This window comes from Leptodactylus fuscus, chromosome 2 (genome assembly GCF_031893055.1).
Source record: "Leptodactylus fuscus isolate aLepFus1 chromosome 2, aLepFus1.hap2, whole genome shotgun sequence".
In the NCBI taxonomy this organism is placed as follows: Eukaryota; Metazoa; Chordata; class Amphibia; order Anura; family Leptodactylidae; genus Leptodactylus; species Leptodactylus fuscus.
The window spans coordinates 114,859,532-114,879,493 of record NC_134266.1 but is presented as its reverse complement, the minus strand read 5'-3'; the positions used below and the strand labels follow the sequence as shown (position 1 = coordinate 114,879,493).

At 42.2% G+C, this 19,962-nt stretch overlaps 1 protein-coding gene across 1 annotated transcript in view; it reads right to left on the bottom strand.

The window, feature by feature from the left end:
• LOC142195022 (arf-GAP with SH3 domain, ANK repeat and PH domain-containing protein 3-like) overlaps positions 1-19,962 on the bottom strand; it is a 48,849-nt gene that overhangs the window by 16,299 nt on the left and 12,588 nt on the right. The window contains exons 8-18 of the mRNA XM_075264520.1: positions 16,368-16,443; positions 16,183-16,269; positions 15,569-15,672; positions 13,241-13,310; positions 9,621-9,708; positions 7,069-7,117; positions 3,451-3,611; positions 3,218-3,351; positions 3,032-3,123; positions 1,929-2,109; positions 1,747-1,832 (exon numbers count right to left, since the gene is read on the bottom strand). Coding sequence (XP_075120621.1) covers positions 1,747-1,832; positions 1,929-2,109; positions 3,032-3,123; positions 3,218-3,351; positions 3,451-3,611; positions 7,069-7,117; positions 9,621-9,708; positions 13,241-13,310; positions 15,569-15,672; positions 16,183-16,269; positions 16,368-16,443 — 1,128 coding nt within the window. The remainder of the gene's footprint in view (positions 1-1,746; positions 1,833-1,928; positions 2,110-3,031; positions 3,124-3,217; positions 3,352-3,450; positions 3,612-7,068; positions 7,118-9,620; positions 9,709-13,240; positions 13,311-15,568; positions 15,673-16,182; positions 16,270-16,367; positions 16,444-19,962) is intronic.

Sequence of the window (19,962 nt, the reverse complement as noted above, 5' to 3'; positions counted from 1 at the left end):
ATTGTAATTGTTCCTCTGCATGAATGCCTGAGTCGATTTGGAGCGGTGTTTTGGATCATTGTCTTGCTGAAATATCTATCCCCGGCGTAACTTCAACTTCGTCACTGATTCTTGAACATTATTCTCAAGAATCTGCTGATACTGAGTGAAATCCATGCGACCCTCAACTTTAACAAGATTCCCGGTGCCGGCATTGGCCACACAGCCCCAAAGCATGATGGAACCTCCACCAAATGTTACAGTGGGTAGCAAGTGTTTTTCTTGGAATGCAGTTTTTTTTGGACGCCATGCATAACGTCTTTTTGTATGACCAAACAACTCAGTCTTTGTTTCATCAGTCCACAGGACCTTCTTCCAAAATGAAGCTGGCTTGTCCCAATGTGCTTTTGCATCCCTCAGGCAGTGACTCTGTTTGTGGCGTGCTTGCAGAAACGGCTTCATTCTCATCACTCTCCCATACAGCTTCTCCTTGTGCAAAGTGCGCTGTATTGTTGACCGATGCACAGTGACACCATCTGCAGCAAGATGATGCTGCAGCTCTTTGGAGGTGTCTGTGGATTGTCCTTGACTGTTCTCACCATTCTTCTTCTCTGCCTTTCTGATATTTTTCTTGGCCTGCCACTTCTGGGCTTAACAAGAACTGTCCCTGTGGTCTTCCATTTCCTTACTATGTTCCTCACAGTGGAAACTGACAGGTTAAATCTCTGAGACAACTTTTTGTATCCTTCCCCTGAACAACTATGTTGAACAATCTTTCTTTTCAGATCATTTGAGAGCGGGCTGTCCATGCTCGGCGACCATCAAACTTAACTGAACTTGAATTGTTTTGTAAAGAGGAATGGTCCAAAATCCCTTCATCCAGGATCCAGGAACTGATTAAAAGCTACAGGAAGCGAGTAGAGGATGTTATCGTTGCAAAAGGAGGATCTACTAAATATTACTGGCACTTTTCTGTTGAGGTGCCCATACTTTTGCACCGGTCAAATTTTGGTTTAATACATATTGCACATTTTGTGTTAGTACAATAAACCTCATTTCAATCCTGAAATATTACTGTGTCCATCAATTATTAGATATATCAAACTGAAATGGCTGTAGCAAACACCAAAATATTTAGAACTAAAAATGATTAAATTTAATAGGGGTGCCCAAACTTTTTCATAGGACTGTATATATGTACTGTGAGAAGGTGAAAGGCAAGGTGCAGGAGTTCCGCTATAACAGCCCCAGATTCCTGACCTGTGGTCCAGTGTGGGTCTGGAATAGGTTTCAGCCCCAGATGTGGGTCCTGAGGCTCGTTACTGGCCCATAAAAGGTTGCAGAGCCTGCACTACAGGGCATATCCAGGAAGTAAGGAGGTGGCTGGGTCTGTCCTGTAACCCTGAGTCCATCCTGTAACACTGAGTCCGGTGAGACAAATATTATGCTTGTTTTTCATGTGGCTGCCAGTAAGCCATACAAATAGTTAGGTTGTAACTTCTGTTTAGTTAGTTGCTCGGACGAGCAGGATTTTGTTTTATTTTTGCCTGAAGTTAAGGCTGTATTTTGTTTTGCTCATTTGTACCTGAAGTCAAGGTTTATTTATTTTCCTGTTTTTCTATATAAACAAGCTTGCTGCACATTTTTGTGTCCCTGTCTTGACTGTTTGGGTCCGCACCACTGCTTCTACCGAGCTACCTTCCCCACAGTACATACATATGTACATATATGCTGCATTAATGAAACATTAGATGAGGATGTACATACCCATTTTGGATCAGGAAATCTACAATTGGGAGGGAATTTCTGTCACTCATATAGATTGAAAAGTGAAGGGGATACTCCACAACATCCTTTCAAAATAGGGGGAAAAAAAAACCCATGTATAAATGGTAGTGAGAGACATATACTTGCAGAAGGCTGTAGTGTCTAATACATGTGAAGAATACCTGATTGTCCATAGGATGAAGAGGTTTACTCAGATCTGCCCCATTCGCCATGCAATGTAGCAAGGTTATCAAGTCATATTGTTGAATAGCCTCTCTAATTTCATGCATATTGTTGCTCCTTTCTCTGTCCACAAAGTTGTGTTCAACATATTTTGCAATGATGTAATCTTTCCTGGAAGCCCTATTAAGACACATGGATCCCTACAGAATCACTGTGAACAGTTAAATAGTCACTGGCATATCCTAAAATAACAATATGCCATTTAAAGGGAATATGCCATCAGCAAATGACCTATTTTTAAACAAAGTGTTTGGGATTTTGGATGATATTTTTGGATGACAATTTTGACATTGTGCAACTTTTAAGTATAAACAATGAGCATATTTATGATCATCAGTAATGCCAGTCTTCATTGGCGCCAGAGGGGACGCCTCACATACAGTATGTTGAGACATATGCTTCATCATAAATAGCACGCACACCTTCCCCCGGGCCATGCACTGGAGGGGTAGTGCACACCAGCTCATAGCTGGTGGACATTTCTCACATAATTTACGCCAAATTTCTGTCTTACTTGATGATAAATCTGCCACACTCCCTGCCCGTCCTCACCACGTCCCCTTATCAGGAAAATGGTGAAGAAGGCACAAAAGTATCATAACTTTAATATAGAATATCAGCTTCTGTGTTCTCTTGGGTAAAACATTGATGATGTCCTACAGTCCACCATTATCAATGATGACTACATTGCAATTTTAAGTTTTTGTGTCAGCAACAACAAAAATCGCCATGCATCAGAAGCCCCTCCCAGTTGTTATATTTCTGATACTCTGAAACATCACTCTATTTCCTTCTTACTTGCATTATATAATTGGTTTATCCCCTTATATTATATTATCCCTTTTATTTAATGCATTGTAGATTAATCTTAAGGGTTTTTGTGCCTCTGCAGACAAAGTGGCTGTTGGTCTCAACAGGACTAACCCTCTAAATAGTGGCACCCATTTTTTCTGTGCACCTTTTTATCTGTGGCTTGTTCCTTAACAGTTACAATATATCCATTATCAATCCTGGTGCACAAGAATGTTTTACTTGTACTTACATGTCACTGATGGGCTTGGGCTTAGGACTTGGTGTTGGAAGAACTACTTCAAAAACATCATTGAATTTAGTATTTCCAATTGAAACAGCAATCTGAAGAAACAAAGGGCAATACTGAGATATAATGACATGCAAAACATGGCATACTGAAAAACACAGGGGTGTTCAAATATAGCAAGATACCTACCAAGAGCTCGGAGGTGCTCAGTAAGTCAAGAGTTAAAGACTGGACTCGTGAATAGCGCACACCAATATCACGATGAATTCCAGAGCACTCAATGCAGATGAGAATTCCTAAGTTTGTGGATACCCAAGAGGGCTCTGTAAGGAGTATGATGTAGTGAAAGAAACAAAATATGTAAATTATAAAACAACAAGGATGAGAAGGTAAAGAATGAATGGAGGGATATGAGACATTACCAGGAGCTCCGCAGTCACAGCACACTTGGTTCCCAGGTAAAGATCTGATCTCATTAATGACCTGCTTTGCCAGTTGGTTAGAGTTGTCATTTGAGCCTGTATCGCCAGTGAAAGCTGCATTCAAGGACTCATCTTTACTGTTCTGAAGAACCGATATCCATCTTCATGAGAATAAAAAATGAACAGGTAGTGTATAAACTTGTGTTCATGCACAGTGTGTATGACACCACAGTTTATCCACTATATAATCATATATGCTCTTGTCTGTGGCCTTCTCTTTTCTCCATTTCCATCACTGGATAATGACACTGCATACAAGTGGAAACATTACCACCTCAAAAAATATGCACAATATTTGGTTCATTATTTGCATAGAGAAGAGTACCCATTTTGGTATGTTTGAGCCATCCATGCATCATACCGACAGATGTTGGCAATTGGGACATGTGTAACATTTTAGTGAAGAAGGCGTGATCCAAAATCCAAGTAGAGAATCCAACAACAAGTTAGGAGGCCTTGCATTTGTCACCTAAGTTTTCATTGAAAATTATTTTTCTGGGGATCTTTTACAATGCAGAGGTATAATCCTTTTACTATTAAAACGGCCCCACCAAAGCAACTTATCTCCCTAGCCACAGGATAAGAGATAAGTTGCAGATCAGTGGGAGGTGCGACAACTGAGACACCCAATGGACACGAGAACAGAGGTGTTTTGTTCTCCAGTCTGAATGGTGCAGGGCTAACCTGTTCAACCACCGCTCCCTTCGGACTATGAAGCAGAGGATAGGATCTTAAGGATAGGCCATCAATATTACAAAGTTGGATAACCCATTTAATATACGATGGCATAAATTATATTTGGGGGACGGAATACTGTGGGTACCTCTATAAGCAGCGACCGCAAAATTACGGGCGCAAAATAACATGGCGTATACGCTCCTGACTCCCATTGAAATGAATGGGAGCATTTTGAGCGCATCATCTGCCGGCACGTGTATACGTGCCAGATCACGCTCAACGTTACATCGTGTGAATGCACCCTTAGGCATAATCTCATCACTTCTTAAGTAACCTGGAGATGTAAATGCCAGTGGCTCAACAGGCGATTTTGTTGCCCTGGCTCAGCGTCTCCTTGCCCAACTGCTGGGGAAACATAGCATGAAGTTTTATGCCCCACCACCAGGGGGCAGCTATAACATCAGTCAGTGCCTTGTCCATTAGGATCCTTCAGCCGTATCTGGGAGCCCCATTCATCTTGAAAATAAAGGAATATAGGTCTTTTTAGCTTTCCTGTATACGTGCTTCCTTGTTTTCTTTCAAATAAATGAGGACTTACCAAGAATCACTATGCAGAGAATACTTTCGGAATGTGATAGCATATCCAACTGTAATAGCGTCTCCACTCCAGTAAGAACATTATTTTTAAATGAACCTTTGTTATTGTATAGTTATTGAATAACTTACTGACAGTTTCATTGTAAAGTTATCTGCTCCTCTGATGCAGAAAATTTGGCAGATTTACAAAGAATGTCTAAGGCTGGGTTCACATTACTAATATTTAATGCCTGTTGCTCTCTTCCATCATAGGATGAAGGCACCAAACATTAATAACAACCAGGACATAACATGAAGCTTTCGTTACATTTTATTTTTATACATGCTTGACTTTTTTTCCATTACAAAAATAAACATGTGTTTTACATTACAGTCGATGGGAACAGGCGCAGACATAGGGGGCGCCATATATGTCCGTTAATGTCTGTTGCTCTCATTCTGTGTTGGATCATGGACTATAATAACTGTAGTGTGAACATACCTTTAGTTTCACATGGTGCAAACTTAAACTAGATAGGTTTTAACTGTGCCAGACTTATCACAGAGACTGATGCAGATTATAAAACCAGCACATTATTAGAATGTTTAGTTTGCACTATTTTTTTTTTTCACAAATAGAGTTCAAATTTTGGTACAATACTTGGATTTTAAGCACCACCACTTTCCAATCCAACTATTGCCCTGTTCTGAAAAGCCCTGTCCACTTGTCATACAAGGCACAGAAACACTCAGAAAGTGTTAATAAATGTCATATAAGGCATGGACGCCAGTTTTCAGAGCCAACTTTACCAGAATTCTGACTCATTTTAAATAGTAAATCTGATCAAACATATCCTGTAATAAACAGGAGGTCAAAGTCCAAATCTATACAGATCTAAGTACAGGCCATCAATATCAGATCTGTGAGGATCAGATACCCAGGACTCCTGGAGATCAGCTGTTCCAGGACAGTGAAGCTCCTGGCAGTGGTGTAACTAAGGTCTTGTGGGCCTCAGTGAAAGCTTTTGTCAGAGGCCCCCTACCACCTCCCTAGAGCGAATTTTTGATAGTGACAGTTAGGGAGCTGTAGCAATATGTTAGATACTTGAAAGAGATATAGCTTTAGCACCCACAACTGCAGTTATGAAGAATATGGTGAGTGAGCAGCACAGTGCCCGGCATACAAACAATCCTGGGACAGTATTGTATGCTGCACAGTGGCCCATACACTGCATTATATGCTTTGCAGTGGCCCCCACACAGCATTATATGCGATGCAGTGGTCCCCATACAGCATTATATGTTGTGCAGTGGTCCCCATACAGCCTTATATGCTGCCCAGTGGCCGTACATGGCATTATATGCTCCAGAATGGCCCACACAGAATTAAATCCCCAGAGTGACCCCCACATGGTATTATATGCTCATAGTGGCCCCACACAGTATTATATGCGCCGCAATGGCCCACACACAGTATTATATTGCCTACAGTGATCCCACTCAGTATAATATGCTCACAGTGGTCCCCACACAGTATTATATAGCCCACTGTGGTCTCCACACAGTATTATATGCTCCCAAGAGCCCCCCTTCCACAGAGCCGGTTCTATTATACTCTGCGGTTTCCTCAGTCACCAGACTATAAGTAGAGGCCCAGGAGAAATGATTAAAAATAACAAACACTTACTTATACTCACCTTACCTCATCTGTCCGGGGCATCCTCGGTCTGACCTTATGCCTTTCCCATCTTCCTTGCTCCTCTTCTGCCGGTGACTGAGGTCCTGTTCCCCAGACGTCACTGCTGGGGCCTTTGATTGGACCTCAGCGGTGACATGGGATGCAATGACGTCATTATGCCGGCGCATCCCATGTGATTGCTGGGGCCCAATCACAGGCCCCAGCAGTGAGGTCTGAGTCACCATTTGGAAAAGCACCAGAAAGGATGCTAAGCCCAGGACAGGAGCGTATAAGTATTTTTTGTCAACTCCCCTGGGCTGGCATATAATGGAATGAGGCCCAGGCGGTCCCCTTTCCATTAACAATAGGTAAAGTGGTCAGGGAACCAGGCTTTCCCCAACCACGATTATGGTGGTCCAGATGCCGCGCCTATTTCCAGCAAGTCGTGGGCTCATACTCCTTTGGGCCCCTGCAACCGACATCGTTACGTCACTGGCTGCTGGTACTGTTTACATCTCAGGAGCTGCACTGCCCACTTGCTGTACAATGTATCTCAAAGATAGGCCATCAATAATAGAAACTGGATAACCTCTTGAAAAGCAGAAAGAATCTATTTTATTACTCACACAAATGCCTCAGCCTCATCCTCAGCCTGAAAATGATATGTTCTGTAATCTACAAGAAAAGAAGTGGAAAATATGTAGCAATGCATATTATTAGATCACTTACCATGCATAAAAATTATAGCACAAAATCTCCTTGAGATACAAAGATGTGTTAATGTGCTAATATTTTCCACTAAAGCACATGGCCACAAAGACAGTGTTTGTTAGGAACTAAGCACAGAGCTGTGAAGTAAGAGCATTCTTTATAAAACATACTGTACTGAAAGAAAAAATAGATTTAGCTTTGAGGGTGGGAACATTCAAATAAGCCATTGAAAACAAAACAGTAATGAAATATTAGGAAAACCCACTGACATCTGTTCTTAATATCCTGAGGCATGGACTGTGCTCTGACAAGGTGCAACAACATCAAAGATCACAATCATCCAAGCGGCGTTTACGAGCGCTCCCATTGAAGTGAATGGGAAGTGTTCGGCAGTCTGCCGTAACGCCGGCGTGTACGGCTGTAATACACGCCCGGCGTTACTCCGTGTAAATGCCCCCTAAGGGTGCTTTTACAACGTGCAATTTTTATTTAGCTGTTGATGCATGTGAAATAAACGTGTGTTAGGGCTCGTTCACATCTGCGTCCGGGATTCCGTTCTGCAGGTTTCCGTTTCCTGCACAAAACAGGGCAGGAGAAGGAAACCTGCAGGCATCTTTCAAACCCATTCATGCCGAGTCCCGCTCATGGCGGGACTCGGCATGACAGGTTTTCGTCTTCTGCCAAACCCAGGACTCCAGCGCTGCAAGGCTGCAGTGCTAACTACTGAGCCACCGTGCTGCCCCTAATTTTCTTGTTTATATCATTTGGGAACACAGCACCATGTGACATGCCAAAGAAGTCCCAGAGGGTAGTAAGACAACAGCCATACAGGCAACCTAGTGCACGGCCGCTTGCAGAACTTTACAAACCAAATTGGCATTTTCAGAAGCCACAGAATGGATCTCATAGAACTTGGTAAAAGTGTGGACAGAGGCCCAAGTGGTAGCTTTGCAAACCTGGATGGCAGAAGCATGATGCCCAACTGCCCAAAAAGCTTCAACAGATCTCATAGAGTGAGCAATCACTCAAAGGGGCAGCGATAGTGTTCCAATGAGACAGGGAAAGAAAAATTACCTTCAATTCCAGAAGGATGAAATGGAGGGAGGCCTCCAACTTGGACCATAGGTCCTGGATAATAAATGCACCGAAGACCTTTCACTGGCGTCACTGGAGAATCACATGCCAATAGAGGGGGATAAATTCCTGGCGAACCCAGGGAGGATCAAGCGGTCAAGGCTGGACAAAGTCCTGACCCATTCATGCCAGAAGTGTCAACTGAAGTGGACACAAGTGGAATTGGGCATAAGAAATGGCCTTGAAGGTTGACACCATTATGCCTAAAACTCACACACAAGAAAACGGCAGCACCGGGTAAAAGGGGGTCATCTTCTAAACATGAGAGTGGGTTCACCAAAATTATGGCTGCGGATGCAGCAGTGGGGCTGAGTCACTGGCAAGGTGCTTGACAGAGAGCAGCATCCACAGAATGGTGCAACTAAGATCCCCCTGCACCTGAAGATCCCCTTGCACCTTTAAGAGAAAATAAAAATAAAAAAAAGGATACAAAGCAGAAGACCTGTATGCATTGTGTGTGTGGAGAGGGTATAGCTCAGGGGTGGAGCCGATACCTTTTGATATTTCCTAGTGTCAGTCTCCTAGTGGTCATGCCTTTATCCATGGACCTTTGTCCCCCAATGATATATAATGAGAAAAATCATATAGTCCTCCGTTAGGTGCCTGGTGGCAATAAACTCCACTGACTACTTTATTACATAATAGGGCAGAGAGCTCAAGTGTTTACGAGCTGTGAAGAGTTACACTGTTGTACAATAATCCCAAGTTCCTTCCCACCAATGATCTTCAGTTTCCCTTCCTGTCCTGCACTGACAGGACATGCTGATAGAGCATGCGTAGATGAGTAAACCACTAGGACACCAAATATTAATCCAATACTGCTGAGGGAAATCAGCGGCCTCTGGGAGGTAGCTGGGGACATCACAGGTAGCGACGTGCCCGGTTCTCTACCGTGCAGCAGGTACTTCCCTGTCACATGCAGCGGGTACTTCTGCCGGAAGACAATTGGCATGCAGGACTGGACCATGCGTGGAGCACCGAGGACAGGTGAGTATGGTTTCTTTTTATTTTTGTCACCTAATTAATAAATAAACTTTTAGCCTGAACAACCCCCTTTAAGCGTTCTTCTTTAGATGTAGAGAGAAAGATATAATTTTCATATTGTGATAGGATTAGTAGCATACAGAATCACAGCTCCTTCTTGATATTTCATAGTAATGGCAGGGATGGAAACTACACAATTACACCTTCTTTTTCTGGCGCTTACAACATTTTAAAGGAGATAAAAATGTTCCCTTTTCCTCCTTTCATTACAACATGTGTATGAACTTCATGCACACTGTCATGCACGCCTGTACATGCTTATATGAACAAGCCGAGTCCCATAACTCACGTGTGATTAAAAAGAAGCTTCTTTTGTCCTCAACATTTGGCCGCACTTGACATGTCAGCAATTTAATTTTGGCTGGAGGTCGATTAATCTGCAATTAAGAAGAAGAACAGTATATATGAAATATATATGAAGGGCACTGTATATTTAGCTCAAGAAAACTCCAAGATAATAACTTTATTTAATAGAAAAATATGTATTCTAGATAAAGGTTAAAGGAGCATTCTCTCAAACATATTATCCTAATGACCTACGTCAATAGCTTCTCAACTAGCGAACCAGTCCCCTGCTCTGTGCTGATGAAACACTGAAACAGAAGCCTGCCTCTGGGTGCCTTATCCTTTTTAAAGAGACTTATTGATTTAACTCATATCCTGCATCAAGATTTCTTTGTCCTACAAGCCTGAATTTCTTCTTTCACTGATAGCCTATTTTTTCCCTGAAGGATCTGCCACATCGAGACTGTCTGTACAAGTCTGGCTATGCATGGTACTGTGGTTAACAGAATATTAGTGTATAGAACAAACATGTGGAATTCAGATTCTCCATAAATGAAATCTACACCATTCAGGAACAAGCATAGATTTCTTGTATAACTCACGCCAGTTGCATGTAAAATAGTAAATGTGGAGGGTCGAACCGTCAGCCCCCAGGCCACTTAGATAGCAGTCCCGCTCCAGGCACTTTTAGAAAAGTGAAGAATGGAGCAAAAATGAGAAAAACTGTTGCAATTTATTGAAACAAAAAACAGTCTCATGCAACAAAAAATTTCACTTTTTCATGACCTGTTTGCCAGAAAAAAACATGATATATCGACCTCAACCATTTTATTTCTTACAGATGAATACAGATAAATTATGACATGCATCACCAGTTGTCATATGCATGAGTTTCCAGGCACTTCTGCAAGCACTGCTATGAAGAAGAGTTATTAAACAACATGTTCCAAAGATATCTTTCTTATTCCTGCTGACAGACTCCCTTTAAGCTGTGCACATAAACAAAAAGCAATACCACCGAGCAGTGTGTAGTGAATTATCACAGTAAGGAAGGAGAACATTAGCTTCTCATCTTTGGGGGTTGTGTTGATAACACAACCAACTTAATAGGCAAAAAGAATTTCAACATTGAATGAAGGATTGCTGCTGTCACTGTGTACCACCAGGCTGTACCTCCAGGATACAGGATATGGCAAACATTCGGACCAACTCACAAGGACTGCGCAGATCCACAACTGATATAGCACAAATGTTTTACTTCCAGGAAAAAAAAAAACGTGTTTCTCAGATATAGGTGCCCCTTTATCAAGTGTGCATCAGACGATTTCTTTTCATGAGATCTAATACAAGCATGTAACCTCCATCCTCAGGTCGCAGCTGCTTCATCTTTACCTTGCACAGACGGCGCCAAATCCTCTGACAGAAGAGCTTCAGGAGAAGCTCTGTTCAGGAGATATAGGAGATACAGCCGACCCTCATGGATGGCAGATTATTATATCAAAGAAAGATAAAGCAGCTGCAATCTGAGGATGGAGGTTACATGCCTGTACTAGATTGCATGAATGATGGGAGGAGAAGAAATCGTGTGATACAAACTTGATAAAGGGGCACCTAAGTCTCCGAAACGCGTTGTGTGTTTGTTATTTTTCCTGGAAAAAAAACATTTGTGCTATATCAGTTCTGGTTCTGCGTAGTCCTTGTGGGTTGGTCCGAATATTTGCATTATCTCTTTAACCTATGACTCTGTGCACAAAATTGCACCAACTTTTAGATTTACGAAACAGCATCAGACACTTACATCAAATACATTTCGCACAGTTTAAGACTGTCTAAAGTTGCTGTGTAAAACACTACTAGTAAATCTGCCCATTGCATTTGGTTCCTCTGATATGAATCATAAGCCTGTCAATATAAAATTACTTTGAATAAATGTCTCCATAGACATCACCATATTCAATATATTTACAGGTACAGTTGTCTTCAAATGTTTAAGAGATCATATGTTCCAAGCACTCTGTTAGGGCTCGTTCACATCTGCGCCCCAGACTCCGTTCTGCAGGTTTCCATTTCCTGCACAAAACAGCGCAGGAGACGGAAACATGCGGGCATCTTTTAAAGCCATTCATTTGAATAGGTTTGAAAAGTGTCCGGCCATGAGCGCCGGTGAGTTTTTTATGCTCTCCATGATGAAACCGTTTTTGTTAAACATGACACAGAGTCGGACATGCAGTACTCTGTGTCCGGTTTTAAAAAAAAAAACGGTTTTGCAGCGGAGAGCATAAAACGCTCACCGCCGCTCACGGCCGGATCCGGTATGACAGAAGACGGAAACCTCAGAGTGTGGACCAGACGATGGTGTGAAGCCAGCGTTAGTAAACAGAAAGATACAAGCTGTGCATGCTGTACAGTGTAGGAGCAGTAAGAATCAACATTCTGGTCATATAATCTTATGAAAGAAGATCGCTCCATATTGAAATTCAGCACTTTTACATTATAGCAGTATCACCATTCTTTCCATCCTTGTGACTTGAGCATTGTGCTGAAATATCCAATGTGGTTGATTTATCATGCCTTAGACACCGCTCCTTATTTTAGCAGACGAGTGCCTACTATTCTCCCATTTTCATCATCAGTGCTAGTGGTATAGGATCAAACCATAATATATCCTACAGTAATAGCTATATACACTCTTTTGTCTTTCCTAAATGCTTGTTTTTTTGTTTTTTTTTTAAGGCTGTCTTACCTATAAAAATAAGATTCTAAAATAAAAAGGACAACAGCAGGAAAGCAACAGCGACTCTAGAACTCAAACTCCGTCAATTAGTACTAGGCAGTAGAGATGAGCGAGTAGTGTTCGATCAAGTAGGTGTTCGATCGAATACTACGGTACTTATACTTGTACTCGATCGAACACTATTAGCTGTTCGAAGTTTAAGGTTCGATGCAGAACCAGCGTTGATTGGCAGAATGCTATACATTCTGCCAATCAACGCTGGTTCTTCTCTTACCTTTCCGAAGTCTTCTCCGCACTGCGTCCCCGCGTCTTCTTCCGGGTGGAATTCACTCTGCCTAGGCATCCGGCCTAGGTAGAGCCGACTGATTATGCGCGTGCATGCACGCGCATGCGCAGTCGGCTCTGCTCAGGATGCCTAGGCAGAGTGAATTCCACCCGGAAGAGGACGCGGGGACCCTGCACCGGGAGAAGACTTCAAGCAGAATCCAGCCCTACCGTCACTTGTGGACTTGGTAAGTATGATTTTATCGAATGTTGCCTACCCCTGAAATGAGCATTTCCCCCCATAGACTATAATGGGGTTCGAAATTCGTTCGAACAGTCGAACAGTGTGCGGCTGTTCGAATCGGATTTCGAACCTCGGACATTTTAGTGTTCGCTCATCTCTACTAGGCAGCTATTTGCTATAGGTACAGAGCAATAACATTTGTTTCCAGAGCTTATAGAAAGTCCTTAACCTGGCAAGCTGAAGTTTTCCTTAGATTTTTAGTTTCTTCTCACACAGGTTACAGTTTTAAAGTTACACGTAACACATTTATATTTGCTCTTCATATACTTGGAATAAAACAAAACAAGCTGCATTATTGTTATTTGGAGAGGTTTTTACTCACCGTACTGTGAGATATTGTCAGATATCCATATTTCACTCCACATTTTCTCTTCTGCCATACTTTTCTGATACTAAGTGAAAATATATAATCTTATTATGCAAATAGACGAATCCCATACAGTCCACTCTTTAAAGGGAATGTACCTGTTATTTACATTTAGACTAATTAACAGAGACTGTAGAAGACAAAAATATACTTGTTCTTTTAAAAATATTGCAGCTTTCCTGAATGTAGCCATACGGAAATTCAATGTCTTCCTATACTTTTATGATTCTTATTGCCGCCCAATTTTTTTCCCTCAACATACATAGGACACGCCAGAATTCCTAACAGGCTCTGGCATCTTAGTTATTCTTGCACATGTATGTGTATGTGTGTTTGATCTCAGTAACTGGCATAGATTTGCAGTATACCTTACACCAGTCTTCTGGCAGGTTTGGACACTTTCTAGGCACAGCTGCTTTAGTAAATGTTGACTATTGTGTGTGTGCATAATGGCAGCTGAAATTAATAGGAGTCAAGAGATACACGTGTCCTAGATTACTATAGTCTCCAGGAAATTATGTGTAATTTTATAGATGATTGTTGAGGGTCTGACCACGGAACCACCCACTAATCACATCACATGCCACCCCATCCAAATAAGGTGTCAGAAGAACCATGCACAATACTGGTTAGCTCTGACAGTTCCACAGCCAGTGAATGGAGCTGAAGCGTGCTAGAGTGCATGCTAGAGTTCCCACTCCACTGCCACTCGGCTTTCGAGACAACAAACAGTGGTATAAAACAATGATTAAATGATCCAATGTTCCTCTAATTACTCCAAAAATACCACCTCAATATGTTATATAGAGCAAATATGTTTTCTTATTGATAAGGGAGGTGAAGTGATACCATGAGCCAAAATGTTTGGTATTCTGAATTATTCATCTCTCTACATACTCTTGACTGCACACAGGCTAAAGTGAGAGTTGCCAGTATATGCAGCTCCCACTTCAACGAGAGCCATCCAGAGACTGTCCAATGTCTGTTTGGGCTAAAGTTAGGTGTTTTAATGCATTCTCAAACTGAACTTAGGCAAAAAGATTAGAGAGCTAATATCCTTTGTTACTTACATTTGGCATCTTCAAGTATTAAAGGGATTCTACCATTAAAACTCTTTTTTTTCTAGGTAACACGTCGGAATAGCCTTTAGAAAGGCTATTCGTCTCCTACCCTTGGAAGTGATCTCCGTCGCGCCATTCATTCGAAATACCGGTTTGTATCAGTATACTAATTAGTTCTCTCGCAGCGATGGGGGCGTCCCCCAGCGCAGGAGATGCGATGGGGGCGTCCCCATTGCTGCTCGAAAACCGACTCCAGCGCCGCCTCTGTCTTCTTCTGCATCCTCCCCTTCCTTCTTCGGGCATGTGCAGTACGTTCGGCAAAGTTCGCCGAACAGAGCGTACTGCGCAGGCGTCCGACGTCAAGCCGAAGAAGGAAGGGGAGGATGCAGAAGAAGACAGAGGCGGCACTGGAGTCGGTTTTCGAGCAACAATGGGGACGCCCCCATCGCATCTCCTGCACTGGGGGACGCCCCCATCGCTGCGAGAGAACTAATTAGTATACTGATACAAACCGGTATTTCGAATGAATGGCGCGGCGGAGATCACTTCCAAAGGTAGGAGACGAATAGCCTTTCTAAAAGCTATTCCGACTTGATACCTAGAAAAAAAAAGAGTTTTAATGGTAGAATCCCTTTAAACTCGGCCATTAGGTTTTATCAATATAGTCAAAAGCCTATAAACCACTACAATAAGGAAGAGACCTGCAAACAGCGGCAAAGTTTTGGTGCAAGCAATCTGACCCTAGTAACTTCAGATTTGACTTGAATATATATTCTGTACTAAGGTAAGGGAATTTCATTTGCAATGTTCTTTGTAATGCCAGAGAGAAGGCATGCTGTGTGTTCAACAGAATACAACAGGCGTTTGATAATGCAATGTGCATTATCACCCGTGTGTGAATAATGAATTTCTCAGATGCACTATATATAACATATGGTTGATGCTTTAATTTACTGTATAGGTAATGTGATTATGCAGAAAAAAATTACACCTTAGCGATCAAGTATTAAGACTAGGCAGGACAGAAGTGATGTTTAGCTGCACAAATTAAATTTATGGAAAAGCTGAGGAATCCTATCAAGTAGTGATTGAAAAAAAGGCAACAGAGAAAATTAAAAGCATATAAGAAGTTACCAATAATGGTAAGATACAGAGATAGTAAACATCTCAAAGAATTAAAATGAGTTATATAGCTAAAAATACAATTAAGAAAGATTCACACCCTTCACTCTTTTTATACAGAAATCCAGATTTCTCTGTTCCATGCTGCTTATCCCCTTGAGGTTGGTGTAAGCTATAGCCCGCATCCTTCTTGTTCAATGAATCCTGAGATAACAAAAGTAAAATCAGTATTACATTGTACCACTCCCTCAACAGATGGTTACACCTTTTCTTGAAAGTGAAGTAAAACCTAAAGACTCCCATACACAGAAGAGAAAATGAATCCAATTTCAAGTTTATACGTGGGTCTCCCGGATTCATCAAACATTGAAATATATCATGGATTTCAACATGCCTGATATATTATTTTGTTTTTCAGAAGTATTAAAGGGGTTGTCCAAAGTTTACATAAATATACTATAGAATACCGTAATAGAAATATAATAATATGATACAAAGGTACACATTAAATGCAAAATATTATTCACTCTCTGAATGAAGTGCCATCCTGAACATTTTGGTGTTTCATTTAAATCTATTATTCCACAGACCTAAGCCCATTTATTGTTGATGCATATCAGTGTCTATTAGCTAAGAGGGCGGTAACACTACATGACATACAGCACACAGAAACGCTGCCCCAAGAGAAACCGCAGTGTTACACAGTGAGCTCACCTCCTTATTCTCTATCTGTAACTGTTTTTGCAGGTTATCCCGCATATCAGAAAGTTGTTTAAGGTCGTCATCCTGAGTCTGATGAATCTAAGAAAAGAATGATTTCAGTGCAGAACAGACAGGAAATGGATGGGCTGCTTAATATTACAGTCTGGATTTTTGTGAATAAAGGTAATGGTGCTCACCGTATGCAGGGATGAGGATAGCTTCTCTATGAAAGGAAGGAGATTTTGTGTAGCATTTAATCCATCCTGAAAAAAACTAAATCACAATTATTATTATTATTAGCAGTATGCATTATATAACTGACTGCATGTTATACTTTCATGTCCTCAGGTACAAGCGGTTTTATATACCACTAGAAAGGTGACAAGGCACTGAATTCAGCGCACCGTCGGCTTTCCCGGTATGTGCCCCGGGGATAGAGATATCCTTGCTGTTATAATGGCACCAATGTCTGCCCATTGTCAGAAGGAATTTCCTGACAGTCTAGCTGGGCTGTGAGGAACGCCCCTTCTGACAGTACTCATCCATAGCTCTGTACTGTCAGACTGTGTGTTCCTTCTGACGTGACAATATCACTACTTGAGTGCAACATTAGCTTCACAGGCTATGTGACATCAAGTTCATTTATGACAATGACTTAAAGACGCTCATCCCAACACAAGCGAATGAGAAGGAACTGCAAAACCAAGCACAGCTGCTATACAATGTATGGTGTTGGTGCTTGACTATTAGTAAAGAAAGGACAGCTGCAGTTTCTCCAAATAGCTGTGCCTTGGAACCATGCTTTCAAATTATGACCTATTCTAAGGTGAACAATCTATATTCCTCAAAAGCACCAGAACACATAAAAATCTACTGAAAAAAACGCAGCAAAAACACTGATTTAATTTTTCCATTCACCGTAAAATCTTTTTCTTCTTGTATTCATTGGGGGACACAGACCCATAGGTATAGACCTGGCCACTAAGAGGTCAGCAATGCCTCCAGGCTATACCTTCTTCTCAGACACTGTGCTGGTCAGTTTGTACTGCAGCAGTGGGAGAGAGACACAAAAATAAAAAAGAACATGGAACAAAACACCGCTAACGTGCTGAACCCGAAAAGGAACCAAAACAGCCTGGGACAGGAACAACAATAAGGATGGGATCTATGCCCCCAATTAATATGATGAGAAAAAGATTTTACGGTGAGTACAAAAATAAAATTTTCTCGCTTATTTCATTGGGGGACACAGCACATGGGATGTCACAAAGCAGTCCCACAGGGGGGGAATTACACGGCCATGTGAGCAACCTAGCGCACAGCTGCTTGCAAAAACTCATAACCTAAGTTGGCATCGGCAGAGGCCACAAAATGGATTTGGTAGAACCTGGAGAAGGCATGGACAAAAGCCCAGATGTCAGTGTTGCAGACCTGGGTGGTGAAAGTCTGATTATGAACAGCCCAAGAGGCACCTACAGCTCTCAAGGAAGAGTTGGAATAGAGAAGCGGCTACTGATCCTTAAGCCGATAGGTCTCCCTGATAACAGACCTAATTCATCTGGAGATGGAAACCTTGGAAACAGTCAGGGCCAACCAACCGCCCTCAGTAAGAATGACAGGGCATCCGAACGACAAGGGGAAAGAGAGACAAATAGATCTGGACTATCTCATCTGGGCAAGGAAAATATCTCTTATGCTTAGCTTGGGGTCTAGGCAGAAAAAATGGTAAGAAGATATCCTTGAAGTTGCAGAAGGAAGAAACCTCCTGAGGATAAAAGAAAGTGGTGGATGAAAGATTACCTTGTTGAATTTTGAGAACAAAAAAGGGAGGCTTCAAGAACAGGAAGCCAAACCAGAGACCCTGCGAAGAAATGTCCACCAGGAAGAAATCTTCCAGGACAAAAGTTGGATGGAGATCTCACCAAAGTCTCAAAAGGGGAAGCCTGAAGCACCTCAAGGATGAGAGGTCTCACGGTTTCACGGGAGTACGATAAAGAAGAGCACAGAATTCCACTCCCAGCAGAAAGGACTCCACCAGAGACATACCCCACTAAGCAATCTGGGAAGATAGTCATGACAAAGATTATACCACAGTGAAAACAGATTTTGCTGCACACACTGTTTTGTGATCAAAGGAATATAGAGATTTATTTTACATTATAGTTAACGCCTTTTGACACAATGCAAAAAATTGGCATAGAAAGACAGGCTAGATCAATTGGATATGACGTTTCGGTCCTTAGACCTTCATCAGAAGCGATCTAGTGTGGTAGCAGGATCAGTATAAGTGTCAAGGAATGCCTGCTACCACACTAGATCGCTTCTGATGAAGGTCTAAGGACCGAACCGTCATATCCAATTGATCTAGCCTGTCTTTCTATGCCAATTTTTTGCATTGTGTCAAAAGGCGTTAACTATATTGTAAAATAAATCTCTATATTCCTTTGATCACAAAACAGTGTGCAGCAAAATCTATTTTCACTAGTATATTTTTGGTCGAAGGACCTTTTTTCGCTAGCACCACATATAATCTTAGAGTGTGCAGTACCATTGACTTTTTTGCTAAAAGATTCTGCCACAGACTGGTTAAGTCTAGCAAGGTTGCCATGGCCGAGGTAAGGAAGCCGCTCAATCTGCAGAGGTGTTTGCTGGATAGAGACTGGGAGAGTCTAGAGCTGACTTAGGCAGAAGACAGAGAGAGCAGATGGGCTCAGGATGACTGCATGGTAGTTTCTTATTACAGCAGGTACATGTGAAAACGTTGTGGCACTGGGAGGGCCCAAGGGGCAAATTGGCTCGTTGCAGGAAGACATGGCAGAAAGGGCCATAAGAGGTAAATTAGAGAGGATAACTTACCAGATCACCAGGGGAAGTGCCATCGTGACTGCTGCAGTGGGCTGCACAAAGACGATTCCCAGGTGCTGAGTCCTGCAAGAAGCTGGAGAAGATCCTGAGGAGCTGCAGTAGCAAAAAGGGCTGCCGTGATCCAGCTTGTCCAGAAAAAATAACCTCAGAAAGAAAAACATTTCTGAGAAAAAAAAAGAAAGGAATTCCTGCCAAGAGCAGCCAGGATTAGTAGAAAAAGATTGAACCTCGAAACAGACCAGGCCAGAGTAAAAGTGAGGTCAGCCAGGGGCAACATGGTGGCTCAGTGGTTAGCACTGCAGCCTTGCAGTGCTGGAGTCCTGAGTTCGAATCCCGCCAGGAACAACATCTGCAAGGAGTTTGTATGTTCTCCTCGTGTTTGCGTGGATTTCCTCCCATTCTACAAAGACATACTGATAGGAAAAAAAAAAATGTAGATTGTGAGCCCTATATCGGGCTCACAATCTACACAAAAAAAAATTGAGGTCAGAAGCGCTCTGGAAAGACCAACGAAGGCCTGAAAAAAATACTGGAGGGCTAGGAAAGGCAGAAACAGGGAGAGAAACGGGGCGCTTCCCCCCTCCAACAAGGGTAGCTCAGTACGAGTAGTAAGGAAGGGCCAAAAGTGCTCAAGAAAAAAGGGGCTTATTATGTAGAATCATGGTTTAACTCCAGGGGCCCCAGTAATGACCCAAGGAGAGAGGCAGTTAGGGGCTCAGGGGGCCCTGTGGGGGGTGGAGGGCTCTCTCTTACTCAATTACACTCTCATGCACATGTTATCTTCTGTCTTTAAGTGCTTCAATGGACCTCGCTCATGGGAGTGGGGTCACTGGCATTCCGGTCGCCCATGCAGCAAATGGGGACTGGGTGATCAGTGAGGCGGAGCAAATATCTTTTGATATCCTAATGTCAGCCTTCTAGTAGCCA